Genomic DNA, 26,228 nt, shown 5'->3' with positions numbered 1-26,228 from the left:
GACCGTTTCTTCCGATCCCGTCCTCCGCGAGATCCCGTACGAGTGGCCGCCTTCTTCGCGGCTATTCACTCTCTAATGGACAAGGGTGTCGTCGCCCCCGTGCCTCCGACGGAAAGGTTCAGGGGGTTCTACTCGAACCTCTTTGTGGTTCCCAAGAAGGAAGGCTCAGTGCGTCCGATCTTGGACCTAAAACGCCTGAACCGTTTTCTCCGACTGCAGAGATTCCGGATGGAGTCTCTCAGGTCCGCAGTGGCCTCCCTGGAAAGAGGGGATTTCATGGCCTCAATCGACATTCAGGATGCATACCTCCACGTTCCGGTTGCTCCATGTCATCACCGCTTCCTGCGCTTTGCGGTGGGGGACGATCACTTCCAATTCGTCGCCCTTCCCTTTGGTCTGGCGACTGCTCCTCGAGTGTTCACCAAGGTCCTGGCCCCTGTCTTGGCCCTTCTACGTTCAAGAAGTGTTTTTCTTCTCCCATACTTGGACGACATCCTGGTCAAGGCACCCTCCTTCTCTCAGACATCCCGCAGTGTGGAACTCACTCTGGAGACCCTGACGCGGTTCGGTTGGATTATCAACCACCCCAAATCTTCCCTTACCCCCTCCAGACGGCTGATCTTCCTGGGGATGCTCCTGGACAGAGTTGGCGGAGGTCCGCCTTCCGTCGGACAAGCGTCTGGCCCTTCGCGGGTCGGTTCGCAGTCTCCTCCGTCATCACCGCCCTTCCCTCAGATCCAGCATGCGGTTGTTGGGAAAGATGGTTGCCTGTTTCGAAGCGGTGCCGTTCGCACAATTCCGATCCCGCACCTTTCAGAGGGCAATTCTGTCGGCCTGGGACAAATCACTGAGGAGTCTGGACAGGACCTTTCTTCTGCCTCCCCTGGCTCGAGCTTCCCTCGGCTGGTGGTTGCATATCCCTCTAAGGGGGAAGTCCTTCCTTCCACTGAACTGGCTGGTGATTACCACAGATGCCAGCTTACGGGGGTGGGGGGGGGGTTTTCCCTCCCCGGTCCGTCCAGGGCGTTTGGTCTCTATCGGAGTCCAGACTTCCAATCAATATTCTGGAACTGAGGGCGATTCTTCTGTCCCTCAGACACTGGACCCATCTGCTGAGGGCCACCCTGTTCGGATCCAATCGGACAATGCCACGGCTGTGGCATACATAAACCATCAGGGAGGCACTCGCAGCGATGCAAGAGGTGACCCTCATTCTCCTCTGGGCGGAGACGCACGTGCCGGCCTTATCTGCGATTTACATCCCGGGGGTGGACAACTGGGCGGCGGATTTCCTCAGCCGGTCCACCATCGACCCGGGAGAATGGTCCCTGCACCCAGAGGTGTTCGAAGCCCTTTGTCTTCGCTGGGGTCGCCCCAACGTGGACCTCATGGCCTCCAAATTCAACCACAAGGTCCCCCTATACCTGGCCAGGGCACGGGACCCGAAGGCATACGGCGCCGACGCGCTCGTCCTTCCGTGGCGCGAATTCTCCCTTCTGTACGTCTTTCCTCCTTTTCCCCTCCTGCCACGGGTTCTTCGGAGGATCGCGGCAGAGGGCGTCCCCGCGATTCTAATCGCCCCGGATTGGCCCCGCCGGTCTTGGTACGCCGACCTAATGTTGCTGTTGGCAGACGCACCGTGGCCACTGCCCTCCAGGGAAGACCTTCTCTCTCAGGGACCGATCTTCCACGAGCATTTAGGCTCGCTACGTTTGACGGCGTGGCTATTGAGACCGCCGTCTTAACGCGACGGGGTTTCTCCGCGGACGTAGTCCGCACCATGATCCGGGCTCGTAAGCCCGTATCCTCTAGGATCTACTATCGGGTTTGGAGGTCCTATCTGGGGTTCTGTGAGTCCCGGAGCATCCCACCTCTCCGGTTTTCTCTTCCCACAATCCTGTCCTTCCTCCAGTCGGGTCTGGACCTGGGGCTGTGCCTCAGTTCTCTGAAGGGTCAGATTTCGGCGCTGTCTATTCTTCTCCAGCGTCCCCTGGCCCCTCTAGGGCCAATTAAGACCTTTTTACAAGGGGTGGCTCACTCTGTTCCGCCGTACCGCCCTCCAGTTCCTTCCTGGGACCTGAATGTGGTGCTCTCGGCGCTCCAATCAGCCCCCTTCGAGCCTTTACGGGAGGTCTCCCTTCGCCTTCTGTCCTGCAAGGTCATCTTTCTTGTGGCCGTCACGTCTCTCCGACGGGTGTCGGAGTTAGCGGCTCTTTCTTGCTCCGAACCTTTCCTGATCTTCCACCAGGATAAGGTTGTGCTTCGGCCTGTCCCGACTTTCCTGCCAAAGGTGGTCTCCGCCTTTCCATCAATGAGGACATCGTCCTTCCGTCGCTCTGTCCCTCTCCTTCCCACCCCAGAGAACGGGAACTGCACCGTCTGGATGTGGTCAGGGCGTTGAGGATTTACTTGGAGGTCACCGGGTCCTTTCGGCGCACGGACTCCCTGTTTGTGGTTCCGGAGGGTTCGCGCAAAGGGTTGGCGGTCTCCAAGGTGGCTATTGCCCGTTTCATTAAACTGGCGGTGTCTGAGGCTTATCGAGCCAAGGGCAGACCTCCGCCTTTTGGCGTCACTGCTCATTCCACCAGAGCAGTCGGAGCTTCCTGGGCGCAGAGGCATCGGGCCTCGGCTGAACAGTTGTGCAAAGCAGCCACTTGGTCCTCTCTGCACACTTTCACAAAGTTCTATAGGGTGCATACGCATGCATCAGCGGATGCTGCGTTGGGCCGCCTGGTTTTGCAGGCAGCGGTTTCCTGATGCTCTGGTGGTGTTCCGCCTTGGGTTTGTGGTCCCTCCCTTCTTGGACTGCTCTTGAACGTCCCAAGGTCTGTGTCCCCCAAGGAAAATGGGCGAGAAAAGGAGATTTTTGTATAACTTACCAGTTAAATCTCTTTCTCGCTCTTCCTTGGGGGACACAGCACCCACCCTTCTGTGTTTGGTTACAGGGTTATGGTCTGGCGCCCCGTTGGGTTGCTGGCTGGTTGTTTCCGTTATTGGTTGTTATCCTTTCACTACTTGGACACGCAACTGGTAGCCTCTATCTCCAGGCTGAGGGTATAGCTGATGGAGGAGGGGCTTAACAGTTTTACTTAGTGTCACGCCTCCTAGGGAGCTGAGCTATACCCAAGGTCTGTGTCCCCCAAGGAAGAGCGAGAAAGAGATTTAACTGGTAAGTTATACAAAAATCTCCTTTTTCTCATTTACCTAGTTCTGTTCTGGTCCTTTTATTGACATGCAGTTGCAGAGCTCTGGGGGCGTGTAGCAACAGTCTGAGGTTTTCCTCATGAATATTTATGGTTGTCAACAAAGTCTGCCTTTCCCTCTCCCTTTTCTGCAAAGGGAGTGAATAAAATTGCTGCCCTGTCTGCAGTCTGACTGCTGGGATATTCTTGTTGTATGTGTGGGACTACAAGTCATTGCTGATACACACAGGATCTTCCCCCTACCTGTTCTTGTTCAATGCGCTGCAGACACTTCCTCATAACCAGCAGAAGAGTACAGAGGAGAGAACTCTTACAGTCTTTATCAGCTCTGTGTTTGCCGGGTGAGGAGGGAGGGAAGATCCTGTGCACAGCATTTATCTCCTCAGTGCCTGGAGAAGAGTAAACCCTGCAGCTGCTCAGTACCTGAGGCAGAGCCTCCAACCCTGAGTCTGTGCTGCTGATAGTAGATGGGTTTAAAGGGAATCTGTCACTAGCATATTAGCAATTTTTTTTTTTTATGAATCCATGTGTAATAAAGTACCTTATTTCCATATGTCTTGTTATTTTTATTCTGTGTCTTGTAATTTCTTCAAAAAAACAAACAAACGCTTTTTATGATATTCAAATGAAGGGGTGTTATTCTTTGTCCACGGTGCCCAGGAACGCCCCGCTGAAGTGCCGTGCCCGCCTAAATTTGAAAACTAAGGACTCTTCCAAGATCGCCTAAATCGCCTCCCAGAGGCGAGGCTAAGTGTCCCCACCGCCGCGCTCTGCGGCAAACACCCCCGATCCTCCTCTCGCCCGCATCCGAAATCCCGCGCAGGCCCAGTTCCGGCGATTGCCTGCACGATAAGACAACTGAGGGCAACAGCTTCCAGCTGGCTGAGGAAATGGCGAACACGTCACTGGGATCAGCGCATGCCCAGTGACGCTGTTGCCCTCAGTCGTCTTATCATCGCGCAGGCAATAGCCGGCACTGCGCCTGCGCGGGATTTCGGATGCGGGTGAGAGGAGGATCGGGGGTGTTTGCCGCAGAGCGCGGCGCTGGGGGGCAGCACTTAGCCTCGCCTCTGGGAGGCGATCTTGGAGGAGTTCTTAGTTTTCATATTTAGGCGGGCACAGAGGTGCGTTCCTGGGCACCGTGGACCAAGAATAACGCCCCTCTGGGCTCCTTACAGCTTCATTTGAATATCATAAAAAGCGGTTTTTTTTTTTTTTTTTAAGAAATGACAAGACAGAATAAAAAGAACAAGACATATGGAAATAAGGTACTTTATTACACATGGATTCATAAAAAAATTTTTTTTTGCTAATATGCTAGTGACAGATTCCTTTTAAACTGCTGAAGAATCCAGTGGGAGTAGAGACACAGCAGACAGCTCAGCCAGCAGATCGGGCAGTGCAGGGGGCGTGGCTTGTCGCTCCAACAGGCACAGGCCACAGTGACGTCTGGTGCACAGAGGCAGACCTGCTCCCTCAGGCTTGTGCACCGAACATCATCAGAGCAGGGAAAGAAGACAGGTCATGTGACCCTCAGCTAACTAGAACAGGGCCACTGGAGATGACGTGAACTGAAAACCCCTTACATTTGCTTAGAAACATACAATGAACAATAAAATAACTTGGACAACCCATTTAAGATATGGATTCCCCATTTAAATCAAAGGGGAAATTCTGAACACGTTTTCGGTGCTGCATCTGAGCTAAAATCCGCACCAAAAATACTTTGTGTGAACATATTCTTTGCTTACTGTGTCTTGTCTCTCTTTTATTTAGTGGCATTGCATGGATAGAGTTCTTAAACAACAATGATGTGCTGAAGGATATTATTTTTCAACTGGAAGAGATGAATCTGTCTTGTGCACAATATCTTTGGCTTAGACATCAGGTAAGGCTATGTAAAGACACTTTTGCTTTTCTTTTGCTTCAAGAGTATTTACTAGGTTTAGAACAGTGACAGCAAATACAAATTACAATTGCCAAATCCTCTTGTGGGGGACAATAAAATAAGAGAGGGAAAAGGAAGGATGAAAGAAAGGGGAGAAGAAAAGACTGAAATAGAAAAGTGAGAAGCAACTAAAAGTACATGCCCATAGAGAGCCATCAAAATATGCATCACAAAACAGTGAATACATAGCCACAAGATATTTATAAAGTCTGTTCAGTAATAGAAAGATAAAATCACAATCACCTATAAAAGTGGAGAGTTACCCTTGGGTTACAAAGTAAGGGCTCATTCACACAAACTTATTTCTTTTTCTTGTCCATTCAGTGTTTTTTTTTTTTTTTCCAGCCTGTATACGGAACCACTTACTTCAATGGGTCCTCAAAAAAAATGGAAATGACGCTGTGTGCATTCTGTTTCCTTATGTCCGTATGGCCGTTCCGCAAAAAAGATAGAACATGTCCTGTTCTTGTCTGTTTTGCAAACAAGGATAGGTATTGTAATGGATCCGCAATAAAAACGGATGCAATGCGGATGTCATCCATATTTATTTTGCGGATCTGTTTTGCAGACCTCAAAATACATACGGTCGTGTGCATGAGCCCTAATATTGTACTGAAGTCTGTTGAGTGGGAGAAAGGAAGTCCTCCTGCTTGGTTCAGTTCATTAATACTATTTCTTTATATTCTCTTATAGGCAGAGTTTGAAAGCAAGTTTGATGAGCAGATGCTGGAGAGTCTCCTGAGCAAAATTCCTGCAAACATCTCGTCACAGGAATTATGCCTATGGTTTAAAAATATATTGATTCCATTTATAAGAAGAATTGTGCCAAAAGGACAGGTATTTCCTTTTCATGTAGTTGGCAGTGGATTACAGTTGGCACTTTATTTACACAGTGTATTGTTGCTGAAGAGATCAGATATTTTGGTGTTTGACCTAAAGGTGTCCATATACTTTGGATAGCTAACGGTTTGAAGAAGCTTGTTCGGTGACAGTTTTTATTCCTCTTGTGCATATGTTCTCAAAGAAAGAGAGGAATAAGCCACTGCCAAACACTGGCTAATTTTTCCCCAGGACATCTTCATAAACATTAGAGGGTCATCTGGTCCTGTCCAAATCAGTGAATGCAGCCGACAATCTAATGTGTATGGCCACCTTAACCCTACTGTCTGACAATCTGATTTAAAAAAAAACATGTTATTGGCAGTAATCTGGAAATATGTCTGCAATAGTGGTGTTCTAGCCAGTATGATTTCGTTTTAATCCAAATTTGACCAAAAACTGCAAATAGTTCAGAAAAACATTGATTTGTTTATAGCGCTATACGTAGTATGGGTTTGATAAGGACTCTACTGCTTTTACGGCTTATTGAGTATTTTCATTTCAATACAATTATGGTAATGTGATCAAGTTTCCTTTAATTTATTTTCTGCTTTCATAGAAAATCGTTGCAAAATGGCTGGAACACCGAGCAAGGGCTTTAGAACTAACTGATAAGGTAATTGACTATCATTTTGCTTAATTTTAGGCATCATACACACGCCGTTGGGCGGCCATGGCCGTATTGCGGATCGGCAATCCACGGCCACTGGCCGTGTGCACCCCGCATCACCGATGCGGACACATTCACTTGATGGATAAAGCTTTTAGACCCGCTTTATCCATCTTGGTTATCTGCTTATTTTTCTTAAAAATTCCTTTTGTCTTATCTTGGGAGGATATTTGGGGTCCCTGGAACCATTTACTGGTTTTCCATAGAGTTAAGGACTTAAGTCACAATGGTTTTAATATAAAACGGTCATCCCAGGAACCAGTTAATATTGTAATTTAAGGGGGACCACTGTATTGTAACAAACTTTTGAATATACTTAACCTTGAGATTCGTATCATATAAAAGTATTCTCTGTGTCACAGGCATACAGCTATGCTGCCTTTTCCCACGTTCCTCACTGACTTGTGTCTGGATGTAAAACAACTGGCTGCAGCAGGATAAAAATATAATTAAAATATAGGTATAAGGCGGCTCACTATAACTCCAAGGGGTGGAATATGGTGCTCAATCCAAACAAAGCGTACCCAACGCTTGAAATGGAGAAGAGGTATGTGGAAGTAAAGGGATGGCACTCAAAACATAGGTGATGTATGGAGGATAGGTAGATACAAAGATTATTTATTAAATAATGGCTGGATGTGCCTAAAAAAACAATGGCTGGGTATGCCTGAATGAAAATGGTATCATAAATGTGTCGTCAAATAGATGTAGACAATTACATAAGGCAGATCGCTAGTAAATACATATACATATATATATATATCTGTAGGTATCAGCACTTGTATACAGTATAAAATAAAAAATAAAAAATTTAAGACGTAACGGCATGACGTAGGACGTGCCGTGCTCCTGTTCCCTCCCCCTGTCTCATGGGTCGCGGCGGCGTCCGAAGGCATGTGTGGACGCGAGCGCTGAGTGCCTGAACACCCGCTGCCCGCCACCGGAGGACCTCCTTCTCCACGGCCCTTGTGAGATTGATCGGGTGCCTAGGCACCGCTTTCAGCAGGGATCCCCGGGTATAGCAGTGGACTAGCACAGAAGAAGAAAACGGAGCTGGACGCAAGAAGGCAAGCCCCCTTTACCTTGCTTAGGGGTAGCATGGTGCAGTCCCCTTCATCCCAGATCCGAATTCCCTGGTGACAGAAAGAAGGAAGGTACTGGGCTTCTTGTCTCCTCTCTTTGTTTGAGCCTGTGCGCTGATGCGCTGACTTCTTGTAAATTTGGTCAAACCGGTCAGAGGGAGGAAAAGTGGATTTCTGGGGGACGCACTGCTACTTTAAGGGTAAGGATGTCTGAGGCCTAGCAACCGTGGGGCCCCACCTGTAAGACCTGGGAGCTGAATGCCAAGAGGAAAGAGTGAAGGGGTGAAGAAGGAAGGAAGGGGAGAAGGTGAAGGAGAGAGGGGAGGAAGGTTATAAAAAGGCAAAAAAAAACTGGCTGATATTTTTCTGTGGAGAGGAGTTATTTCCGCCCCCAAATTGCTTTCTGTGGTATTGACTGGTTGGATGAACTGCTGAACATACGCTCCCGTACGTGTTAGAGATACACATGTAACCGGATGAAGGAAGGAATGAGGGGTTGGTTTTTTTGCTGGACATAAATTAATTATCTCCTTTTGTGGATGAATCCTGGACTTGGTATATACATTGGCAGATTATATCTGGGAGAGATCAAGTAACGGCTGCCTCCTTTAGTAGCGGATATTTAATTGCTAGTCAATTGTTGTGTATTGATATATCCTCATCCTTTTTTTTTTTTTTTTTTTTTTCCTCTTCACTGGTCTGATTCCTGTCTGACTCCCCCCTTGTATTTGTCTAGCTACTTTGTGGTCTTTGGCGGTTGTGGTGGTGGGGCCTATACTCATGCCTCCAAAGGGGATAAACCGACGATCCGCTGGCACGGCTGGTTCCTCCTCGCCAGGGGGTGGGAGGGGCAGCACCGTCACAACTAGCCTGGAGAAATATCTTAGATCCCCCCCCCCAAAATTAAGAGCTCTCTGCGTGGGAACAAGGAAATACAAAAGGATAGCAGTGAAGCGGCTGCTTTGGAGGAACACGGGAGGGTGGGGATGGGTCACGGAGAAGGGATGGAGGAAAGAATCAACCTGGTAGACAATAAGTTGTTGGAAATCCTGGGCGCAGTGCAAAAAACTAACCATAGCCTGGAGGATTTGACAACTAAAATTGCATCGGTACAGGTGGATCTTTCCTTCATAAAGGAGGATATGAATAAAGTTAGGGAGAAGGTGAAGGAGTTACAGATAACATCTGGAAGTATGAAAACTGATATAGAGGGTTTAAAGAAAAGAGTGGAAGGAATGGAAGAGGAAAAGAAAACTCTTTTAGAGAGAGTTACAATAATGGAAGATATGTCCAGGAGATCAAATATTAGAATAGTTGGATTTCCTGAGGGAGTGGAAGGTGAGGATACAGCAGGGTTTATACAACAGTGGCTGCAGGACAGCTTTAAAGATAAGGGTCTAACTAACCTGTTCTCAGTGGAAAGAGCCCATAGAATACCAGGGAGAACCCCTATAAAAGGGGCTCCCCCGAGGGCAATCCTAGCAAAAATATAAAATGATAAAGACAGGGACATAATAATGAGAACGAAAAGAATGTTGCAGATATTAGAGTTTAACGGAAATAATATAGCGATTTACCCTGATTACTCAAGAGCCACCCAGATTAAGAGGCGTGAGTTTAAAGAAGTGAAGAAGAGACTAGCTGATGCCCAGATACAATATTCCCTGCTGTATCCCACTAAGCTACGTATAATATATTGTGAACAGGTTAGGTTTTTTGGTTCTCCAGAGGAGGTGGTGGAGTGGCTGGATGCAAAAGGAATAGGAACATGAAAGGCGCCAGACTGATTCATGGGATGGGGGGATAGGGGGTGGGAAGGGGTCGTGTGTAAGAGGTGGGGGAAATTCTTGATTTCTGCCGACCAGATAGTGGTGGGGGGGGGGGGGGGGAGTGGGAGTAGGGTGGGAATGGTTGTCTTGGGAGATCTAATAGGATCTAAGGTGAAGAAAAAGTTAGTGACTAATCTAAATGAGTAGTACGAATTGTATTATGACATGGAATGTAAGGGGCCTAGGAGATAGGGTCAAGAGGGTAATGGTTTTTGATACTGTCTCTAAACATCTCCCGGCGATTGTAGGATTAATGGAGACACATAGTATAAAGGATAAAATAAGTCTGTTAAAGAAGAAATGGGCCCGGTATCAATACCACTCATGTTTTTCCACATATTCATCTGGAGTTAGCGTATATTTTCACCATAAAGTAGATTACCGTCCGATTGACGAGAAAATAGATGATAGGGGTAGATACGTATTTCTTCATTGTCAATGGAATGGTATTGTATGTATTCTGGCTTTTGTATATATACCTCCCCCATTTTCTCTAACGGTCATCCATAGGTTAGTGGAGTATGCAGAATCAAGAGGTAAATGCCCCATAGTAATTATGGGAGACTTAAATAACGTTATGAATGATGAGTTAGACAGATACTCTATGATCCCAAAGGTTAAACAGATGACAGGGCGACAATCAGTGCTGGGGAAAATTTCGCAGGAACTATCCTTAATAGACGTTTGGAGATATCTTTATGACGACAAGCCAGGGTTCTCCTGTTTCAGTCGGGGAAATAAAATAATGTCCAGGATAGATTTGGTACTGGTAAGCTCAGAATTGGTACATAAAATCTCCAGCATGAAGTATGAAGTGAATAGTATCTCGGATCATTCCCCTGTGTGTCTGCGGTTTAAAACAAATCTAAGACGGACAACTTGTGAGTTTTGTCTGAACCCTCATTGGTTGAACTTAATTAAGGAGGAAGATGACATTAGAGGGAATATAGAGGAATTCTGGAAATATAATATAGGTTCAGCAGGCTCAGGGCATGTTTGGGATGCCTTTAAGGCATTTCTACGTGGTATTTTGATAAGTAAAATTAAGGGTCTGAAAAGGGGATTTGCAGAACAGGAGAGAAAGCTGACAGATAGGATAAAAGAAATAGAAGCAGAATTTATGACTAAGAAAACCCCTGAATTGACAAGCCAGCTGGATCAGGCTAAAAATACACTGAGGAATTATCTGAGCGATAAGGCACAACAAAAGGTTTTTTTTGAGGGGGAACGATACTTTAGAGAATCCGGGAAGTCGGGAAAACTGTTGTCCACACTTATACGGAATCAAAGGGGGGGTAATAGGATTCATGGTGTTGAGGGGAGAGCTGGGGGGATGGTATCCAGCCAGGGAGAGATGGAGCGAGAATTTGTGGAATACTACGCGGGCCTCTACTCCTCGGAGGGGGGGGGGGGGGGGGGACACCTGAAGAAATTAGAATCTTCATGGAGGGAGCTCCGATTCCCAGACTCTCGGATGAGGAGAGGGATTGGTTGAACGGCCCTATTGAAGTTGAGGAACTACGGGACACATTGAAAACTATCCAGGGGAATACTAGTCCTGGGTTGGATGGCCTACCCTTTGAGATATATAGAAGGTATGGAGAGGTCATTCTCCCAGTGTTAGTACAGGTCTTAAATGAATCAATGGATAGTGGCGAGCTCCCGCCCTCTCTCTCCGAGGCTGTAATAAGTTTGATAGTTAAAAAGGGGAAGGACGAGAAAAAGGTGGAGTCATATCGCCCCATCTCTCTCCTCAACACCGACTTTAAGATATGTGCTAAGTTGCTGGCAAACCGCTTAAAAAAAGTTATTGAGACATTAATACACCCAGATCAGACTGGTTTTGTACCCAAGCGTCAGGCGAGGACGAATATTAGACGGACATTGTTGAATATGCAGATGGCTGGGGAGGGTGCCCACTCCATCCTGTCTCTGGACGCTGAAAAAGCGTTTGACAGGGTGGAGTGGGCATACCTCTGGAGGACTATGCACGAGTTCAATTTGGGGGAGAAATTTATTAAATGGGTACAGCTTTTATATAATAACTCGAAAGTTAGGGTTAGGATTAATGGAGTAATATCAGAGGCAATACCCCTGCAGAGGGGAACCCGTCAGGGGTGTCCACTCTCCCCACTATTGTTCGCTATATTTGTTGAGCCATTAGCTTGTAAGATCCGAGCAGATGGAAAAATAAGGGGATTTGGGGGAGATGGTGCACTGGATAAGATATGCCTATACGCTGACGATATTCAGTTTTTTGTGGATGGAGGAATATCAATGGTACAGCACCTGATGGAGGTAGTTAACCAGTTTGGCCATGTTTCTGGCTTTAAGGTGAACTGGACAAAGTCGGTGCTGCTCCCAATTGGTCAGGAAATTGGGCCGGAGGAAATTAACATTAAAGTCTTGAAACCTACGGAATCGTTTGAATACCTGGGAATAAAAGTTAGCTCAAGGATACAGGAGTATTTAGAACTCAATATTGAACCTCTATTAAAAAGGGTTAGGGAAAAAACAAGTGTCTGGCAAAAGCTGCTGATTCGACAAGCGGACCGAATAGCAATAATAAAGATGGTTTTATTACCACAGATTTTGTATGTTATCTCCTCGTGCCCAATTTGGATAGGTGACCACTTTTTTAATGCATTAGAAGGTGCGATGAATGACCTTATCTGGGGAAGGAAAAGGGTTAGGCTGAAACTAAAATACCTATGGCTGGGTGAGGAAGACGGAGGTCTGTCCATCCCATGCTTTAGGGGCTATTACTTTGCATCACAGCTCCAGTGGCTAATGATGGAAGACGATAGACTGCGACGCTTCCTGGAAAGGGAGTTGGGAACGCCCCGATACAACATCATTGGTACATTGGAAGCAGGAATTATAAAAATTAAGGGGAGGCAATGCCCAATTAATAAGATGGTACACTTAGTTTGGGTGAATATAAAAAAATTATTAGGAATAAAGCACACATTAAAGGTTTCACCCATTTGGGGAAATATTAACTTAAAAGAATTTTTGAACTTTGAGGATTATTTGTTTTGGGAAAAAAAGGGTATTAGATTCGTGTCTCAAATAGTAGTGGAAGGAAAGTTGAAGACACTAGAGGAAATGGGCTTAAGTACAGATAAAGACTATCTCACATGGTTTAGATATAGTAGACTGAAACACGCTTTTGACAAAACGAAGAATAAAGAATACTTTATCATAAAGCACTCAGATTTTGTTGATTTTTGCTATCAGGGAATAGGGAGTAAAGTCTCAATTTCACAGATTTATAAAAGGATAAAGAAGGGTTTGGGAGGGGTGATTAGATTCAACAGTGAAAAGAAATGGGCACAAGAAGTGGCACCCTTAATTTTGGACTGGAGAAATATATACAAAAATGTTAAAAGGTGTACAATATCCAGCGGTTTTCGATTGACACAGTTCTTTATTCTTCACCGGACCTATGTTACCCCAAGGGTTAAGAGTAAGATGTATAAAACTGGAGGTGCAAAATGTTGGAAGTGTGGAGAGGAGAGGGCCGATTTTGTTCATTTGATCTGGTTCTGCCCGATTGTACAGGGGTATTGGTCGCAAGTTTTTCAGTACCTTGAGAGAGAGACAAGGAAACCGGCCCCTTTTGAGATCAGTATTGCAGTTCTGGGAGACACTAGAAGAATTGGGGGGGACAGAGAAAGTGAAAGAAAATGGGAAAAAGGTCTGATGTTGGCACGCCTTGTCTTGGCCAGAGGATGGGGAGCTGACAGCCCGCCAAATGTGGCGGACTGGAAAAATTTATGTGAACGGGTGACAAGTTACGAGAAAGCCAGGCAGATGAAGCTATGAACAAATAAGGAAAAGTACAAGGGAGGGAACTACAAGGTTTCTGAAGAGAGGTTACTGAAAGGAAAGGCCTTTTGGATACTCCCAAGACAACCAAAAAGGGGTGGAGGGGAGGGAGGGAGGTTTTTTTTTTTGGGGAAGGGAGGGGGGGGGATGCTATATGAGGTTTTCTAAAAGCCAAATTGAAGGGGATAAATTATTGGGGTATGTCGTCGTAGTTTATAATGGTGTATAACTGTATTGTTAAGATACCCGCTTGTAATTTATGATGGCATATATATGTATCTTTGTAATGGTTAATTATGTCATGCTTTAATAAGAAGAAAATGATAAATAAATATAATTCAAAAAAATATATAAAAAATTTAAAAGTAACCAACTGGTAAAAATGGTAATTTGATTGTCAATTCATATAAAAACCTGTTGGAGAAAAAATCTATGGGAATTGAATCCCAATGTTCAAGGAGAGGTATTTGGCACCTGTTGAAGAAAAGCCTGTGGAGGAAAATTCAATCCTATGATGCAATACCCATTAGAGGGGATGAATGTATAAATCCTGTAGATACTGGACAATGTCCTAAAATGTCAATTGCATTCAAATCCTGTTGGAGGAAAAAGACATCTGGTGGACTAATAAGGTAAGTGTCTCCTTGTAAGCAGAGTTTCTTTACAGGTCCGATGTCATGAGCTGTATATGAAAAAAACTACTGCTGTGTAAGCAGGTACGTTACCCTCCTGTTGGTCGCTGATGCGATAGTAAGCGGCTCCTTCCTGCAGAGCGGCGGGCACGTGTCAGTTACCCGCCCGCTGAGTGTTCCGGCTGTGCGGTCTTCACTTCCGGTGACGTCACATGCGTTTGAAGTGGAGTTTCCCGCTCAAGTTGATGTCGGCTTGCCACGTGGGAGTGGGTGGCGGGAAAATGCTGCAGTTTGAATAGGAGGGGAAGAAAAATAGCTCCGGAGCTTTTGTTAAGTTATAGGATCCTTTTTCTTGGTGCTAGCTAGTTTGAATAGGCTGACTCAATATCCCATACGCGTTTCGGAGCGTGCTGCTCCTTCAGTGGAAATGAGTCGCCTATTCCATTTTGAGAATTTATAGGGGTCTAATTGCATCCAATTGGTAGTTGTGGGTGTGGTCAAGGATTTTTTTCTTCTTTTTTGGTATTGGGTAAAGTGTGTCCTGGATCCTTGAGGTAGAATAGGGATAGGTATCGTATCCTCATGGATATATATGCAATGTTTGTCACATAATTGTAATGGATGGTGGTAGAGTAGGAGTGCGATGTAATTTGCACTGCTAAAATTAAAATCTCAGGAAAAATAAAAATAAAAATATAAAATATGAAATAAAAATGGATAAAAAATAGATAAATATGAAAATAGTAGTCAATATACGTATGGATTAATACGTATGAAAAAAGTACTAGGAGGCATACACATGGTTTGAACATGAGGTAGTGTTTAATTGGATGCATGTATATTGGCGGTGTGTGGACTGATATGGAATGAAAAGGCGTGTTCAATAGTGTGTATACATATTGTTGCAACGAATGTAATTCAATGTTTGTCAGCCATGTGTCAGATGGTAGTATATCTGATTGTATCCCATTAAGGTGTGGAGGGATAATTGATCGTGGATAGGGGGGAGGAGCCCACCTAGGAGGAGGGGTCGGAGTGCTGGTAGACAGCCTGACTACGACTCCGGTTCCCAAGGTGGGCGCCCCGCCCGAGTCAAGAAGATGGGTGTGGAATAATGTATATCTTTCATAGGAAGCCAAAAATCTCCATCTCAGCATTGAGACCTCTTGGGATCATTGTGTCAAATTCGAATATTTTCCTGGATTCTGACCTGGACATGGCCGCTATGTGGTTGCCGCCTCTCCATTGACGTGGGATTCTCTCTATGGCTGTGTAGATAAGTGAAGACGGATCGCAGTTATGGTATTCTTTATAATGTTTAGAGACTGAGTGTAATTCGTAACCTTTTTTAATATTTGATATGTGTTCGGATATCCTTGTTTTAAGTAATCTCTTGGTACGTCCTATGTATTGTTTGAGGCATGGGCATTGTAGAATGTATATTACATTATTAGAATGACAGGAAAGATGTTCACGGATCTCAAGTTTATATGGGCTATTGGTTGATTCGACTGTTGTTGTCTTTTTCGGAAAATTTGTAGTTTTGCAATTGATGCATTTGCCGCACCTAAAGAAGCCATGTAATGATAGCCAGTTATGGTTTGATTCACTCTTGTTTCTTTTGGTTGTTGGTGCCAGGCGCAGACCGAGGTTGGGGGCTCTGGTATATGTAATCTGTGGTTTATCTGGTATTGATTGGCCTATGATTTTATCACTTAGGATGTGATGCCAGTGTTTTTGTATACTTGTTTCAAGCTTTTTGTAATGTGCGTTATAAGGTAAAATTATTCGGGGGGCCTCTTTATTTTTGGTCGTGGTTGTAGTAGTCACATTGGTATTCTCAAAAAATTTTGTTCTGTCCATTAGTCGTACTTTTTCTAGTGATCTATCTATTGTTGATGTCGGGTAATCTTTTGCTACAAACTGTTTTTTCAGATTTTCTGCTTCGATTTCGAACTGGCTATCCTGTGTACAATTTCTTTTTAGGCGTCTAAACTGGCTAGTTGGGATATTTAATAACCAGCTGGGCAGATGGCAACTAGAGTGCAGAATATAATTGTTTTTCATCACTGGTTTTTGATAGGTGCAGCATTCTAGTTTATTGTCTGTTATTTTGATTAGTAAGTCAAGGAATTCTACTTGTGTTTGGCTTATGTTGGTTCCTAGAGAACATCAATACAAACGACAGAAATATAACACTCACAACCAACATAAGCCAAACACAAGTAGAATTCCTTGACTTACTAATCAAAATAACAGACAATAAACTAGAATGCTGCACCTATCAAAAACCAGTGATGAAAAACAATTATATTCTGCACTCTAGTTGCCATCTGCCCAGCTGGTTATTAAATATCCCAACTAGCCAGTTTAGACGCCTAAAAAGAAATTGTACACAGGATAGCCAGTTCGAAATCGAAGCAGAAAATCTGAAAAAACAGTTTGTAGCAAAAGATTACCCGACATCAACAATAGATAGATCACTAGAAAAAGTACGACTAATGGACAGAACAAAATTTTTTGAGAATACCAATGTGACTACTACAACCACGACCAAAAATAAAGAGGCCCCCCGAATAATTTTACCTTATAACGCACATTACAAAAAGCTTGAAACAAGTATACAAAAACACTGGCATCACATCCTAAGTGATAAAATCATAGGCCAATCAATACCAGATAAACCACAGATTACATATACCAGAGCCCCCAACCTCGGTCTGCGCCTGGCACCAACAACCAAAAGAAACAAGAGTGAATCAAACCATAACTGGCTATCATTACATGGCTTCTTTAGGTGCGGCAAATGCATCAATTGCAAAACTACAAATTTTCCGAAAAAGACAACAACAGTCGAATCAACCAATAGCCCATATAAACTTGAGATCCGTGAACATCTTTCCTGTCATTCTAATAATGTAATATACATTCTACAATGCCCATGCCTCAAACAATACATAGGACGTACCAAGAGATTACTTAAAACAAGGATATCCGAACACATATCAAATATTAAAAAAGGTTACGAATTACACTCAGTCTCTAAACATTATAAAGAATACCATAACTGCGATCCGTCTTCACTTATCTACACAGCCATAGAGAGAATCCCACGTCAATGGAGAGGCGGCAACCACATAGCGGCCATGTCCAGGTCAGAATCCAGGAAAATATTCGAATTTGACACAATGATCCCAAGAGGTCTCAATGCTGAGATGGAGATTTTTGGCTTCCTATGAAAGATATACATTATTCCACACCCATCTTCTTGACTCGGGCGGGGCGCCCACCTTGGGAACCGGAGTCGTAGTCAGGCTGTCTACCAGCACTCCGACCCCTCCTCCTAGGTGGGCTCCTCCCCCCTATCCACGATCAATTATCCCTCCACACCTTAATGGGATACAATCAGATATACTACCATCTGACACATGGCTGACAAACATTGAATTACATTCGTTGCAACAATATGTATACACACTATTGAACACGCCTTTTCATTCCATATCAGTCCACACACCGCCAATATACATGCATCCAATTAAACACTACCTCATGTTCAAACCATGTGTATGCCTCCTAGTACTTTTTTCATACGTATTAATCCATACGTATATTGACTACTATTTTCATATTTATCTATTTTTTATCCATTTTTATTTCATATTTTATATTTTTATTTTAATTTTACCTGAGATTTTAATTTTAGCAGTGCAAATTACATCGCACTCCTACTCTACCGCCATCCATTACAATTATGTGACAAACATTGCATATATATCCATGAGGATACGATACCTATCCCTATTCTACCTCAAGGATCCAGGACACACTTTACCCAATACCAAAAAAGAAGAAAAAAATCCTTGACCACACCCACAACTACTAATTGGATGCAATTAGACCCCTATAAATTCTCAAAATGGAATAGGCGACTCATTTCCACTGAAGAAGGAGCAGCACGCTCCGAAACGCGTATGGGATATTGAGTCAGCCTATTCAAACTAGCTAGCACCAAGAAAAAGGATCCTATAACTTAACAAAAGCTCCGGAGCTATTTTTCTTCCCCTCCTATTCAAACTGCAGCATTTTCCCGCCACCCACTCCCACGTGGCAAGCCGACATCAACTTGAGCGGGAAACTCCACTTCAAACGCATGTGACGTCACCGGAAGTGAAGACCGCACAGCCGGAACACTCAGCGGGCGGGTAACTGACACGTGCCCGCCGCTCTGCAGGAAGGAGCCGCTTACTATCGCATCAGCGACCAACAGGAGGGTAACGTACCTGCTTACACAGCAGTAGTTTTTTTCATATACAGCTCATGACATCGGACCTGTAAAGAAACTCTGCTTACAAGGAGACACTTACCTTATTAGTCCACCAGATGTCTTTTTCCTCCAACAGGATTTGAATGCAATTGACATTTTAGGACATTGTCCAGTATCTACAGGATTTATACATTCATCCCCTCTAATGGGTATTGCATCATAGGATTGAATTTTCCTCCACAGGCTTTTCTTCAACAGGTGCCAAATACCTCTCCTTGAACATTGGGATTCAATTCCCATAGATTTTTTCTCCAACAGGTTTTTATATGAATTGACAATCAAATTACCATTTTTACCAATTGGTTACTTTTAAATTTTTTATTTTATACTGTATACAAGTGCTGATACCTACAGATATATATATATATATATATATATATATATATGTATATGTATTTACTAGCGATCTGCCTTATGTAATTGTCTACATCTATTTGACGACACATTTATGATACCATTTTCATTCAGGCATACCCAGCCATTGTTTTTTAGGCACATCCAGCCATTATTTAATAAATAATCTTTGTATCTACCTATCCTCCATACATCACCTATGTTTTGAGTGCCATCCCTTTACTTCCACATAAAAATATAATTAAGCTTGCCCCTCTCCTATACCCGTCTCCTCAGCAGCCACCAGCTAAAGATTGCAGGAATCTGCAGAAAATTTGACCCTAGTATTCCCTAAGGATTTCTATAAAACTGTCAGCCTGCATCATTCTCTGCCTGATCCTGACAAACATTGAGTGCTAAATTATCTTTTGCCGTTCAATTCTAAGTTCAGTATTTGTTTAATGTGTTTTTGAGCATGTTTGCCTCACGTCTAGCTTTATGTTGAACGTTTTATTTTTTATTGTACGGTACTTTATAATTGTATTTAATGTTATTGCATATTTTTCAGGGGTTTTTTTTGTCCCTACTTTGGCATAGTGCCATGTTGTAATAAGAATTTGAATTAAAATGTTTTCCTGTGTTCTTCACCAGGCTTACTGGCCTGAGAATGGCTATAAAATGGCAGAAGTTTATTTTATTTCTAAAAATCCTGCAGAAATTGGCCTCGCTTCATCTTGGATTTGGATACCGCTGGTGAGTATTGTGGCAGTCTGACACCAATTATCTTGCAGGCTTTGCTGATTATTTAATCTCCTCCCTAAAAGGGGTATTTCCATCTAGAACATTTATGGAATGTTGATAGAATAATACCATACATATCCGATAGATGCGGATTCTACCTCTATGATCTACTCCTGTCTCAAGGGCCCTGCCATGAATCAAGCATGTATATAAATGCTTGATCCCAGCAAGTAGCCGATGTAAGTATTCTGCCAATCAACCAATGAAGGAGCCAATGCTTGTTCATTGCGTGAAAGCATATTTTATGCGGTACATAGAATCAGTTGCTGGCAGCAGGTCTCCCTGTGTATACCGGGATCTACTGCCACCAACCAGTGAATTAGTATGGGGATGATTGCTGCATATGCGTGCCTTTTATCACCTCTGCTATGATAAGGCAATCATCATGAACAATTGGTTCTTTCCCTATAATTGTCTGGGCATTGGTCCATGTAAATACAGGGCAGCCTTTATGCATAGGAAATGTGATTCAGACATCAGTATAGGACTGAAGCTAGAACAGTTACAGTAATCCAGAGTTAAAGGGGTTTTCTCACTTCAGCTAGTGACATTTATGATGTAGAGAAAGTTAATGCGAGGCACTTACTAATTGTGATTATCCATATTGTCTCCTTTGCTGTCTTGATGGTTACAAGCACGCTGAAATCCCTCAGCAGTGGCCGTGCTTGCACACTAGAAGAAAAAGCGCCTGGCTTTCTAGTGGCCAGGACCGTGGGAGTGTGCATAGGCTGGCTCTTTCCTATAATGTATAAACACAACCACCGTTGCTGGATTGGAAGGGGGTCATAACCATGGAACGAGCAATGTATAATGCGTTGGAAAAATTAATCCACCTAGCAAAGGAAGCAATGTGGACAATCACAATACATTAGTTAGTGCCTTGAATTAACTTTGTATTAACACAGTACGGCTGTCTGCAGAGGTAGCAATAACGCCTGTACAAGCATCATAGACGCCTGTTCAGGCAATTTTACGCTTTGAAAAAAGGCTAATGCGTATGGATATGCATTAAGGGTTTTCATGTAGTTAACCAGCGCACTGCATGCTGTGAATCTCATGGGCAGCACAGGAATGCTGCTGTAGCCTAAAACCTCCAACAGCAAATCTACTTACTTGCATGTGTAGGGTTGGCAGCGAGTGAGGAGCTTGTTATTAGGGAGGGAGGCTGCTCATTTGCCAATTTTGGCGAGCTGCTTCTCCATGCTGCTCCAGAGTCCCTGACTGTGTGGGCTAACTAGTAGATGGCAGAGATAAGATCTATGAAGATGGGAGAGCAGCCCGTGAGGAGGCCAACTGATTTCTGGGGACAAGCTGATAAGGAGTGGTAGACGGACAGCAGAGCACTGATGTTTGCTCTGCATTGGGGTAAAGGGATCACTTAGTGTGCAGAGTGGCTGCATTCTTCTGACTGCAGAGCCAGCTGCCGACATCAGAGGTGAGGAGGTGACTGCCAGACAAGAGGTCATCATACCTCTGAGTCTTGACACCGGAATGTAAAGTACGATGCTAAACTCTCCTGTGTTAGGTGCTTAGCCAGAGCCTGCTGGTGCACTGATCAACGAGTCAGCAGGCTGAGCACCTGAGCCAGAGCCAGCAGACTCACTGATCACTGCACCAGTAGGCCCTGACTCAGGTACTCAGCTAGAGCCTGCTGTGCAGTGATCAATGAGTCCAGAGGCTGAGCATCTGAGTCAGAGGACTCGCTAATCACTGCACCAGCAGGCTCCAGCTCAGGTGCTCATCAAGCGCCTGTAAATTAACTGATCACTGCACCAGCACGTTCTGGCTGAGTGCAAGGGCCTGCTAGTGCAGGCCCTAGCTCAGTTGCTCAGCCAGGGCCTGCTTGTGCAGTGAGTCTGTGTATTTGCCTCCTATCAGTCTATATCATGTTTATGCAGTGCTCTGTGTATCCTGTATTTTATTTTTTTTTTTTTGCCTCATCAGCATCATCCCAGCAAAGACATTTCTGCGCTGCTCGAGCATCACTTATGTGGGCACTGGATCTACACAGTAGAACATTGTGGGGATAATCATGGTGCTGATGGGCCAATGTAATTCTGGAGATGCAGAGCACTGATAACTTGCCATTTTGGCTGTGTTATATTTTAAATATGATGGAGAAAACAGGAGTTTGTAAATTGCACAAAAGTCAGAAATGTAAAATTGGCTAAATTTACTATTTATGTATAGAAGACTATTCTAGCGTAGACTGTTAACGTTTCCTGCAAAATAGCAATCTTTTAACGTTATTTAGGCCTTATTATGTCTATTGATTACTTCAACGTTCATACACCTCTTCAGCTTAAAATACTCAAAAACGGTAAGAGGAGTATTTTGACGCTTTCGAAAAAAATGAAGTGCAACCTCTGGCTGTGTGCATGAGGCCTGATTAGTATTTCCGCGTCTGTAACGACCTGCACTACACAAACATGTCGAGGGGCTTTTATTTCTCGCCCAGTTTCCTTGGGGGACACAGAAGACCTTGGGTATAGCTCATCTCCATAGGAGGCGTGACACTAAGTGAAGACTGTTAAGCCCCTCCTCCACAGCTATACCCTCAGCCTGGAGAGAGAGAGTGCCAGTTTTTTGCTTAGTGTCCAAGGAGGCAAGACACTCCCTGCTCTGCAGGGCTGTTTTCTCCTTGTTTAAATTTTAGATTTTTACTTTTTCTTTCTTTTTGTTCCAGATCATCAGGGACAACAGAGACGCACTAGACCTCTCTGTTTCTCCCGGGGTTGAGCTGCGCCAGTGCCGGTCACCGCACTGCTGCCTCCCCCACAGAAGGCAAGGTGGATCAGGGCAGCCCAGCTCCCCTACATCCCGCCAGCGCAAGGGTCGCCCGCACGCCAAGTCCCTCTTCCAGCGTCCTGCCACTACGGTGCCAGTAGCTGAAGGGGCGACCCTGCTGGAATGGACCGAGGGTGAAGATGGCTGTGGTAAGAGAGTGGCTTCTCCAGCCCTACGTCCCCCACCCCCCACCCAATGGTCTCCTGCGTGCCTGACCCCCCATACTGGGCCTCTGGACCCTTCCCCTGCTGGACCTAGGCTGGCCCCTGGGGTGCCGCAGTGCGGCAATCTGCTCCCTGCCCCCCCCCCCATCGTCGCCTGCCTTCTCCTCACGGGCATCCCGTCTCTGGGTCCCGTCCTCCCCCCATCTCGCCTAATCACATTGGGCCTTACCGGAGTGTGCAGGACGCTGCAGTGGAGTAAGACCTCGCCTCCGGCCAGCACTAATATTCCGGTGAAAATTTTTAGGCCCTTCGTAGGACATTCAGCTAGTGGCTGTCGGCGGGGTGGGCTCCCGCGGCCAGCAAGCCGCCATTCCGGCCCCCTGTCTCTTCTGGCGGCGGGGTGGGCTCCCGCGGCCGGAAAACCGCCATTCCGGCCCCTGTCTCGTCCGGCGGCGGGGTGGGCTCCCGCGGCCGGCAAACCGCCATTCCGGGTCCTTGTCTCTTCCGGCCGGCCGGGTGGGCTCCCGCGGCCGGCAAACCGCCATTCCGGGTCTTTGTCTCTTCCGGCCGGCGGGGTGGGCTCCCGCGGCCGGCATTGGGCTTGACTATGCCCCAGCAGGTGCCGGTCGGCGGGGCTCCGCAAATTTAGTCCCAGGCTTCGCGGCCTGCTGGGCCGCAATTCCGACCGGCCCGCGGGGTGGGCTCCCGCGGCCGGTTTGAAGCACCATTCCGCCTCAGGTCCCGGCGGTATAACGGGCCGGGCGCCGCAATTTAGCCCCCGGCTTCGCGGCCTACTAGGCCGCAATATTCCGGTCTCTGGTGGAGGGGGCGGGAACTTATCCAGGCGCGAATTTTTCCCGGGATCCGGCCTGGAGGGCGGCGTGCGATCCCCTGGGGGCGGAGGAACCTCCAGGCCGGATCCCTGTTAACCCTTTGGGTACAGGCCGGCTCCCAAAAAATGGGTCTGTATAGTTGGCCCCCTTTTCGCCTGTCTCTCAGGTGCCCCTATATGGTGGCTCCCCTTTAGCCTCAGAGGCTGTGTTTAAATAAAAAAAATAATAATAATAAAATAAATAATAGATCATGATTTCTATTGGACTGCGCAGGACGCTGCAGCCTCATCAGTAATGCTGCATGTCTGCATGACCTCTTTCCACAGGCGGCATGGTGTTGCGCTCCCAGCCTGCGTCGCTGCTAGGGCATTTTCCCTTTTAGGAGTTTTTCTTGCCTCTTCCAGGATACGGCGCTGGCCAAGTGCATTCGGCCCTTCTGTAGGCAGCATCTCTCCAGTTGTGGTGCCTGCCATGTGCATCTCCCCCCCCCCCCTCCTAGGTGGGCTACTGCACTCTCCCTGGCTGGCCATGTGCATGACCCCCTTCTTAGGCGGAATACTGCACCTTCACCGGATACAGTGCTGGCCATGTGCACGACCCCCTTCCATAAGTGGAACGCTGCACTCTCTGGTTTTGCTGCCGGCCATGTGCGTGACCCCCTTCCGTGGGCGGAACGCAGCACTCACTGGATTCGCTGCCGGCCATGTGCGTGAGCCGGCCATGTGCGTGACCCCCTTCCTGGGCGGAACGCAGCACTCTCACTGGATCTGTTGCCGATCATGTGCATGACCCCCTTTTTTAGGCGGAATACTGCACTCTCACAGGATACGGTACTGGCTATGTGCACGACCCCCTTCCATAGGCGGAATGCTGCACTCTCACTGATGTGCTATGATGTACTTATGTACTATGTTATTATGCTGCACTCTCACTGGTTTCGCTGCCGGCGATTTCTTAGGCGGTATGCTGCACTCTCATTGGATTCCCTGCCGGCCTTGGGTATGCCTCCTTCCCTCAGGCAGCATACATACATCCCTCTGTCTGTGGTTGTTTCCTCGCAGGTACGTTGCTGGCCATGTGCATGTACCCCATACATGGCAGGGTGCTTGCACTCTCGCTGGATCCGCTGTCGGCCATATGCATGACCCCTCTTCCGTGGGCGGTGTACGCATTCTTGCTGGATTCGCTGCCAGCCAGGGGCATGCCTTCCTTCCTCAGGCGACATGCACGCATTCTTAGTGACTGTGTTTGTTTCTCGCCAGTACGTTGCTGGCCATGTGTATGACTCCCATGCATGGCGGTGTGCTCGCACTCTCCCTGGATGAGATGCTGGCCATGTGCTTTACCCCCCTTTTTTCTGGGCAGCATGCTACACTCTCACCGGAAACATTGCTGGCCATGAGAATGGCCCTCTAACATGGGTGGAACGCTTGCACTTCCATTGGATACGGTGCTGGCCTTGTGCGTGACCACCTCTCATTTCAAGGGCAGAATTGGCACGCTCATGAGATTCACGGCTGTCCTTATATGGCTGTGCTGGACTTGTACATGTCCCCCTTCATTGGCAGAGTAGTTGCACTCTCGCTGGGTTCAGTTTTGGGTGTATTATTGCACACTCACTTAATGCTAGGATACCCCTGTGCATGTTCCCCTTTCACTAGGTGGACCTCCTGCGTTCCTGCCGGTTTATAGGGTATGTCCTGCTTCTCTGAAGTAGGTACGGCCTTAGGCATCACTCCCTTTTGGGACGGGCCTTTGCACTCTTGCCGACTGCAGTTGGCCAGGTACAATTTCCCCCCTTTTCGGGGTGGACTGGTTGCGTTCCATCGCATGCTATACTAGGTTTGTGCATAACTCCCTTTCAGGTTGCACTTTGCAATTCCGTACATGCTGTGGCACTCTGGGGCGAGCCCCCCTTTTTTCTAGGTGGGTTGGCCTTCTCGCTGCTTACGGGACTGCTCGTACGTATGCCTCACCTGCTTCCTGCGGCATACCTTTGTTTCTTGGGATACGATGCTTGCCGCAAGCCTTGCACTCGTCCCTAAGGAGTTCATTCTGTCCTCCTGACCGGACGGGCTCTATTGCTCTCTGCTGCACCGAGCTGGGTGGTGCTCATTCATTTAGTTGGCTTTTCATTCCAGGGAGTGTTCGTGGGTCCTGGATGCATGCCCATTCGTCCTTCTGCGGCATTGCTTCCCTGCGCTAGTGGTCACATGGTCGAGAGTGCTGTTGTCTGCAGCGCCTCTCGAATTCTTCGTTGGCTCTGGCAGGACTGCGGTTCCCTTGCCTGCTGCAATTTCCTCCTCTTCGGATGCAGTGTGGTGTGAGTCCTTCCTCTTGGCGCCTCTACGCTTCTGTCTGATCTGCTACCAGGTTCGGGCTGCTCTTCTCGGGAAGGTCACCCAACTTCTCTTGGGTGCTCGATTACCCAGGTCCGGAGGACCTCCGCCTTGAGTTCTTCAAGGTATTCGCCTTCTGCGAGGCGGTGGACCGGGCGTCTCACAGTGTAGCGGGTTCTGCTCTTGAGCTGTCCTATGGCTTCCCTGTTGCCCACTCCTCCTCCTTTCGGTTGGAGGGTGTTATGCCGGCCTCTGTCTCGACTGCCTTATCTCGCCGGCTTTGTTTGGCTCCCGCTCGGTACAGATCGCTCCGATGTGGCTTACTGCCAGACTTCAGAGGCTGTTCTTTCACTGTCCTCCCCTCTGGGGAGAGCATGGTTGTTCATGTGGATGGTTCCGGTGTTCCTTTTGGCCTCGTACTGTCTCCCTTGTTCACACTGGCTGTATTAGCTGTGTGCCTATTTACCGGGTCTACCGCGTTCTGTCCTCCCGCTGAGTGCAGATTGCGTGGCCCATTCTAAGACGATGGTCCTGCTGTAGACTTACCTTCTCGATAACTTGGGGGGGACT

General features: G+C 46.5%; 1 protein-coding gene across 1 annotated transcript in view; it reads left to right on the top strand.

Annotated features, from left to right (window-relative positions):
• KNTC1 (kinetochore associated 1) overlaps positions 1–26,228 on the top strand; it is a 238,374-nt gene that overhangs the window by 104,182 nt on the left and 107,964 nt on the right. The window contains exons 21-24 of the mRNA XM_044275719.1: positions 4,980–5,091; positions 5,845–5,988; positions 6,590–6,646; positions 19,386–19,487. Coding sequence (XP_044131654.1) covers positions 4,980–5,091; positions 5,845–5,988; positions 6,590–6,646; positions 19,386–19,487 — 415 coding nt within the window. The remainder of the gene's footprint in view (positions 1–4,979; positions 5,092–5,844; positions 5,989–6,589; positions 6,647–19,385; positions 19,488–26,228) is intronic.

This window comes from Bufo gargarizans, chromosome 1, assembly GCF_014858855.1.
Source record: "Bufo gargarizans isolate SCDJY-AF-19 chromosome 1, ASM1485885v1, whole genome shotgun sequence".
Lineage (NCBI taxonomy): Eukaryota > Metazoa > Chordata > Amphibia > Anura > Bufonidae > Bufo > Bufo gargarizans.
Note: the sequence above shows the minus strand (reverse complement) of the source record. Positions and strands in the feature narration are given on the sequence as shown.